This window comes from Procambarus clarkii, chromosome 61 (genome assembly GCF_040958095.1).
Source record: "Procambarus clarkii isolate CNS0578487 chromosome 61, FALCON_Pclarkii_2.0, whole genome shotgun sequence".
Classification (NCBI taxonomy): domain Eukaryota; kingdom Metazoa; phylum Arthropoda; class Malacostraca; order Decapoda; family Cambaridae; genus Procambarus; species Procambarus clarkii.
The window spans coordinates 15,324,602-15,332,422 of NC_091210.1; the positions used below are offsets into that span (position 1 = coordinate 15,324,602).

At 51.7% G+C, this 7,821-nt stretch overlaps 1 protein-coding gene across 1 annotated transcript; it reads right to left on the reverse strand.

Annotated features, from left to right (window-relative positions):
• Positions 1 to 1,206: 1,206 nt before the first annotated feature.
• LOC138354125 (golgin subfamily A member 6-like protein 22) lies at positions 1,207 to 2,298 on the reverse strand. Its single transcript, XM_069307998.1, has one exon. The coding sequence runs from the start codon at positions 2,296 to 2,298 to the stop codon at positions 1,207 to 1,209; it is 1,092 nt and encodes a 363-aa protein (XP_069164099.1).
• Between the last annotated feature and the right edge of the window lie 5,523 nt (positions 2,299 to 7,821).

The window sequence follows — 7,821 nt, forward strand, 5'->3', positions numbered from 1 at the left end:
GATGCCCTTTCAGGGCTCTGTGATGCCCTTTCAGGGCTCTTTGATGCCCTTTCAGGGCTCTTTGATGCCCTTTCAGGGCTCTTTGATGCCCTTTCAGGGCTCTTTGATGCCCTTTCAGGGCTCTTTGATGCCCTTTCAGGGCTCCTTGAGGCCCATTTCGGGCTCTTTGATGCCCTTTCAGGGCTCTTTGATGCCCATTTCGGGCTCTTTGATGCCCATTTCGGGCTCTTTGATGCCCTTTCAGGGCTCTTTGATGCACTTTCAGGGCTCTTTGATGCACTTTCAGGGCTCTTTGATGCCCTTTCAGGGCTCTGTGATGCCCTTTCAGGGCTCTGTGATGCCCTTTCAGGGCTCTTTGATGCCCTTTCAGGGCTCTTTGATGCCCTTTCAGGGCTCTTTGATGCCCTTTCAGGGCTCTTTGATGCCCTTTCAGGGCTCTTTGATGCCCTTTCAGGGCTCTTTGATGCCCTTTCAGGGCTCTTTGATGCCCTTTCAGGGCTCTTTGATGCCCTTTCAGGGCTCTTTGATGCCCTTTCAGGGCTCCTTGAGGCCCATTTCGGGCTCTTTGATGCCCTTTCAGGGCTCTTTGATGCCCATTTCGGGCTCTTTGATGCCCATTTCGGGCTCTTTGATGCCCATTTCGGGCTCTTTGATGCCCATTTCGGGCTCTTTGATGCCCATTTCGGGCTCTTTGATGCCCATTTCGGGCTCTTTGATGCCCATTTCGGGCTCTTTGATGCCCATTTCGGGCTCTTTGATGCCCATTTCGGGCTCTTTGATGCCCTTTCAGGGCTCCTTGATGCCCATTTCGGGCTCTTTGATGTCCATTTCGGGCTCTTTGATGCCCATTTCGGGCTCTTTGATGCCCATTTCGGGCTCTTTGATGCCCATTTCGGGCTCTTTGATGCCCATTTCGGGCTCTTTGATGCCCATTTCGGGCTCTTTGATGCCCTTTCAGGGCTCCTTGAGGCCCATTTCGGGCTCTTTGATGCCCTTTCAGGGCTCCTTGATGCCCTTTCAGGGCTCCTTGATGCCCTTTCAGGGCTCCTTGATGCCCTTTCAGGGCTCTTTGATGCCCATTTCGGGCTCTTTGATGCCCATTTCGGGCTCTTTGATGCCCATTTCGGGCTCTTTGATGCCCATTTCGGGCTCTTTGATGCCCATTTCGGGCTCTTTGATGCCCATTTCGGGCTCTTTGATGCCCTTTCAGGGCTCCTTGATGCCCATTTCGGGCTCCTTGATGCCCATTTCGGGCTCCTTGATGCCCATTTCGGGCTCTTTGATGCCCATTTCGGGCTCTTTGATGCCCATTTCGGGCTCTTTGATGCCCATTTCGGGCTCTTTGATGCCCATTTCGGGCTCTTTGATGCCCATTTCGGGCTCTTTGATGCCCATTTCGGGCTCTTTGATGCCCATTTCGGGCTCTTTGATGCCCATTTCGGGCTCTTTGATGCCCATTTCGGGCTCCTTGATGCCCATTTCGGGCTCCTTGATGCCCATTTCGGGCTCCTTGATGCCCATTTCGGGCTCCTTGATGCCCATTTCGGGCTCCTTGATGACCATTTCGGGCTCCTTGATGCCCATTTCGGGCTCCTTGATGCCCATTTCGGGCTCTTTGATGCCCTTTTCGGGCTCTTTGATGCCCTTTTCGGGCTCTTTGATGCCCGTTTCGGGCTCTTTGATGCCCGTTTCGGGCTCTTTGATGCCCGTTTCGGGCTCTTTGATGCCCATTTCGGGCTCTTTGATGCCCATTTCGGGCTCTTTGATGCCCATTTCGGGCTCCTTGGTGCCCATTTCGGGCTCCTTGATGCCCATTTCGGGCTCCTTGATGCCCTTTTCGGGCTCCTTGATGCCCTTTTCGGGCTCTTTGATGCCCTTTTCGGGCTCTTTGATGCCCTTTTCGGGCTCTTTGATGCCCTTTTCGGGCTCTTTGATGCCCGTTTCGGGCTCTTTTATGCCCGTTTCGGGCTCTTTGATGCCCGTTTCGGGCTCTTTGATGCCCGTTTCGGGCTCTTTGATGCCCGTTTCGGGCTCTTTGATGCCCATTTCGGGCTCTTTGATGCCCATTTCGGGCTCTTTGGTGCCCATTTCGGCCTCCTTGATGCCCATTTCGGGCTCTTTGATGCCCGTTTCGGGCTCTTTGATGCCCGTTTCGGGCTCTTTGATGCCCGTTTCGGGCTCTTTGATGCCCGTTTCGGGCTCTTTGATGCCCATTTCGGGCTCTTTGGTGCCCATTTCGGGCTCTTTGGTGCCCATTTCGGGCTCTTTGGTGCCCATTTCGGGCTCCTTGATGCCCATTTCGGGCTCTGATGCCCATTTCGGGCTTTTTGATGCCCATTTCGGGCTTTTTGATGCCCATTTCCGGCTTTTTGATGCCCATTTCCGGCTGCTTGATGCGTATTTCATGCTTTTTTGTGTGTTTTGATTTGTTTGACGTGTTTTATACGCGTTTCTCGTGATGCTTGATGCGTTATCCGTGCTCGTGTGTGTGTGTGTGTGTTCGGCGCCTTATGTGTGTGTGAACCCGCTTATGTACGGACATAAATACACACAGTTGATTGACAGTTGAGAGGCGGGACCAAAGAGCCAGAGCTCAACCCCCGCAAGCACAATCAGGTGAGTACAATTAGGTGAGTACACAAAAGGCTTTTGACAATGTTCGAGGATTGGGTTGGAGGAGCGCCAAAGGTGGAACCATTGAGTTCCGTCGTCGCCAGACATGGCGGGGGAGGGGAGGGGGTTGTGGGGGGGTGTTCAGGGGGGAGGGGTCGCGTCTGATGGGGTGGGGTTGTGGGGGGTGTTCAGGGGGGAGGGGTCGCTTCAGTTCGGGTGGGGTTGTGGGGGGGTGTTCAGGGGGGAGGGGTCGCGTCTGATGGGGTGGGGTTGTGGGGGGTGTTCAGGGGGGAGGGGTCGGGGTTGTGGGGGGGTGTTCAGGGGGGAGGGGTCGCGTCTGATGGGGTGGGGTGGGGGTTTAGGATGGGGGGAGGAGGCTGGCTGACCCAGGAACTACTGGGGTTTGAAGCCTCGTTCTCCCTGTCACACTAAAAAATGCATCTGTTTGATCCAACTTGAAACGAAGGAACCCAAGATAACCTCAAGATAACTAAGCGAAACCACTTTATCTATAGAGGTCGTTGTATAGAAAATGACATTTTTGGTGCATCTATTTTTAGCAATAAGTCGTCTTTTTAAAGAATTGGTGGATTCCGCTGTTAATGTGATTTTTTTTTTTTTTTTAATTTTAAATTTTGCCCCAACGGGCGTGTTTATTGGGCAGCGGCACTCATCCTGTGAGTGGGCACACCGCCATAGTAACAGTATTGGGCAGCGCCACTCATCCTGTGAGTGGACACACCGCCATAGTAACAGTATTGGGCAGCGCCACTCATCCTGTGAGTGGACACACCGCCATAGTAACAGTATTGGGCAGCGCCACTCATCCTGTGAGTGGACACACCGCCATAGTAACAGTATTGGGCAGCGGCACTCATCCTGTGAGTGGACACACCGCCATAGTAACAGTATTGGGCAGCGGCACTCATCCTGTGAGAGGACACACCGCCATAGTAACAGTATTGGGCAGCGGCACTCATCCTGTGAGTGGGCACACCGCCATAGTAACAGTATTGGGCAGCGGCACTCATCCTGTGAGAGGACACACCGCCATAGTAACAGTATTGGGCAGCGCCACTCATCCTGTGAGTGGGCACACCGCCATAGTAACAGTATTGGGCAGCGCCACTCATCCTGTGAGTGGGCACACCGCCATAGTAACAGTATTGGGCAGCGCCACTCATCCTGTGAGTGGGCACACCGCCATAGTGACAGTATTGGGCAGCGCCACTCATCCTGTGAGTGGGCACACCGCCATAGTAACAGTATTGGGCAGCGCCACTCATCCTGTGAGTGGGCACACCGCCATAGTGACAGTATTGGGCAGCGCCACTCATCCTGTGAGTGAACACACCGCCATAGTGACAGTATTGGGCAGCGCCACTCATCCTGTGAGTGGACACACCGCCATAGTGACAGTATTGGGCAGCGTCACTCATCCTGTGAGTGGACACACCGCCATAGTGACAGTATTGGGCAGCGCCACTCATCCTGTGAGTGGACACACCGCCATAGTGACAGTATTGGGCAGCGTCACTCATCCTGTGAGTGGACACACCGCCATAGTGACAGTATTGGGCAGCGCCACTCATCCTGTGAGTGAACACACCGCCATAGTGACAGTATTGGGCAGCGCCACTCATCCTGTGAGTGGACACACCGCCATAGTGACAGTATTGGGCAGCGCCACTCATCCTGTGAGTGAACACACCGCCATTGTGACAGTATTGGGCAGCGCCACTCATCCTGTGAGTGGACACACCGCCATAGTGACAGTATTGGGCAGCGCCACGCATCCTGTGAGTGGACACACCGCCATAGTGACAGTATTGGGCAGCGTCAGTCATCCTGTGAGTGAACACACCGCCATAGTGACAGTATTGGGCAGCGTCACTCATCCTGTGAGTGGACACACCGCCATAGTGACAGTATTGGGCAGCGTCACTCATCCTGTGAGTGGACACACCGCCATAGTGATAGTATTGGGCAGCGTCACTCATCCTGTGAGTGGACACACCGCCATAGTGACAGTATTGGGCAGCGCCACTCATCCTGTGAGTGGACACACCGCCATAGTGACAGTATTGGACAGCGTCACTCATCCTGTGAGTGGACACACTGTAACAAACTAGGCTGTTGTAAGAATTATCCAGAGTGGTTTATCGACAAAAGAGAATGGGAAGCTGAGCCGCATGGTGACCTGACCCCCAGGGGAATTCGCGGTGGAAATAACCAACGCTTTGTTCATAGCTGCGTATAATGAATCATCCTATAGTATTCAGTAATTTAGAGAAATTAGCCTTTATTCATTTTGCATTAAAATTGTATTGTATAATAGTACTGGATACAATATCAAGAGTATTCTAATTATTGAGTTTGTCACCATCAGTGACGTCACGAATCAGATCTAACTTCTAAGGCGGAGTGACCGGCGGTCATAGGTCAGCAGGGGTTGACAGGTCTACTATTTCTCAAAGTTTTAATAACCATTTTTGTGATCGGGAACAGCTCTGCCGTTAGATGTTTGTAATTTAATTCAGTAAAATAATTCAACCAGTCTGGATCAATTAAGTACAACAGAGGTTAATTGTTATAACTTAAACCTGGCTAGTAACTTGGTAAAACTTTGACTAGGCGGAAGGATACAATGTTCTAGTCTGGGCTAGGCCAGACGAGGACAAGTCAGTGTGGAGACGGGAACAGCGGGGATAAGAGGCCAACCATCTTACCTCTCCCCAAGACCAGCCCAACATCTAGAGCTGTGGTCGCCCAAGGTATAGTTGCTATGGTTATGTATAGAAATAGTCTCATTTGCCACTCAGGTCAAGTAGGGAGTGTTAAAGTGACAGGGAGTGAACATATTTAGATTTTGTTTTAGTTTTTCTTTTAATAAATTAAATTTGTTAATATTTTGCATTTCATTATTTCCATGTGTTTTATGTGTAAACTTGTCCTGGTCACGTGGTCCACACGAGGTAGAGTTGGATTGGGCGCCGATTCTAACATCGAATCATTCCCGTGTAATTTATTCCACACTCAAGGTCATCGTATATAGTGGGGATCAAGCCCCTAGGTTGATTAATTAGCGTGATCGATCCAGACCTCGATCATTGCTCTTGTGTTACTGGTCTGGTGGTGGCAGCGTAGAGGCGACTCTTGGGTTTTGCTCAGAGCCTAGGTCACGTCATACTGGGTGTAGAATCCTAAGTCGGTCAATCGTCTTAGGACCACGTGGCGTGGAGTTGGCTTTGGTAAAAGTTTTGGAGTCCCTTGGTAGAGAATAAAAAGTAAGAATACGGGTAGAGGGCAAAGAAGGAAGAGAAGAAGAGAGAGGAACCCAAACCCGTGTTACAACACCGCCATAGTGACAGTATTGGGCAGCGTCACTCATCCTGTGAGTGAACACACCGCCATAGTGACAGTATTGGGCAGCGCCACTCATCCTGTGAGAGGACACACCGCCATAGTGACAGTATTGGGCAGCGCCACTCATCCTGTGAGAGGACACACCGCCATAGTGACAGTATTGGGCAGCGCCACTCATCCTGTGAGTGGACACACCGCCATAGCAGCATGTACAACACTCCCCAATAGGAAGAAAACCCGCTGGGTTGTTCAAAATACGTTAGATGAGAAGACATATTTGGATATATAGTCGGTGTTAATATTGAAGTCTAGCTCCTGGGCCGGGCTTGGGGGAGGGAATGGACTTCCAGAACCCAATCCAGGTACAATCCAGGTAGAATCCTGAGTTGTATTTGTAGTTAATTAAGTAATTGAGAAGTTGAAAATGTTGAAATGGGTTTGTTGTTGGTGGTATTAAGTTGGACGCTGCTGCTCGCAGCCTGAATCACAGCCTGGTTGATCACGTATCCTCTGGAGGCGTGTATGGTAGCAGACAAGCGTCTGTGTGTGTGTGGGGGGGGGAAGGTCTGGATAAATAGATGGCAGAGTGCCAGGCTTTGCTCTGGCACTGTTATGACGTCACTGTTATGCCAGCCAGTGCTTCCCGAGGTCAGGCAGTGCCACCCAAGACAAGGGGGGGGGGGTTTGGGGGTGTGGGGAGGGGGTAGGTAACGGATGGGGAGCTTTTGGGGAGATCCGGGAGTCTTACCTTAAGTCAAAACACCTTAAGGAGTTCATAGGACATGAGTCTTGACTTTTGGGACCTGAGTTCGAGTCGCCAATGGTCCTAGGGAGCCGGTCGGCCGAGCGGACAGCACGCGGGACTTGTGATCCTGTGGTCCCGGGTTCGATCCCAGGCGCCGGCGAGAAACAATGGGCAGAGTTTCTTTCACCCTATGCCCCTGTTACCTAGCAGTAAAATAGGTACCTGGGTGTTAGTCAGCTGTCACGGGCTGCTTCCTGGGGGTGGAGGCCTGGTCGAGGACCGGGCCGCTGGGACACTAAAGCCCCGAAATCATCTCAAGATAACCTCAAAGATAACCACCCACTCACCACTACTCACTGCACCAACCGGGTTTCAACTATTGGGCCCCGCCTTCTGAACCAACAGTCGTCTTAACTAGTTAAATCTACATACTCTTCAGTATGTAATATATTCCTGTTGTCGGGTACAGGCAGCCTGTACCCGACTTGTACCCAGGTCCCCCCCCCCCCCTGCACCGTGGTCGACCTACAGACCTCCATAGGATGCAAGTCACAACAGTTGACTAACTCACAAGTACCAGTATATTGCTAGATGAACAGTCCCATCAGATGAAAGGAAACATATCCATTCATTCCTGCCCAGCCTGGGCATCAAACTCGGGACCCTCGGTTGTGAGTCAGGAACGTAGACCACTGTACTACAGGACCCTCCCCTCCCCCCTGGAGGATTAAGGGAGGGGGAGTTGATTCTGTTTTTTCCGTCATGGGGTCCAGGGGTCAACATACCTCCATGGACGGGACACTCGAGGCACACACACAAACAGGATAACATCAGCAGCATATGTGACGCTAGCAAAGACTGGAGTATGCAGCACCGGCCTGGAATCCGCGAAATCTCAGAAGCCACCTCCATCCACAACTTTAAGGATACATTCGACAAAAAAAAAATTGAATATCCAAATAGTTGTAATACAAGAGGTACAAGAGGGCCAGTAGGCGGGGCACAAGAGCTAGAACCTTTTCCCGGCCGTAGACACTGTTAGGTTAGCACAGGTAGGCAGTGGTGTAGGGATGTTGTGTACCCAGGGGTCAAGGGTC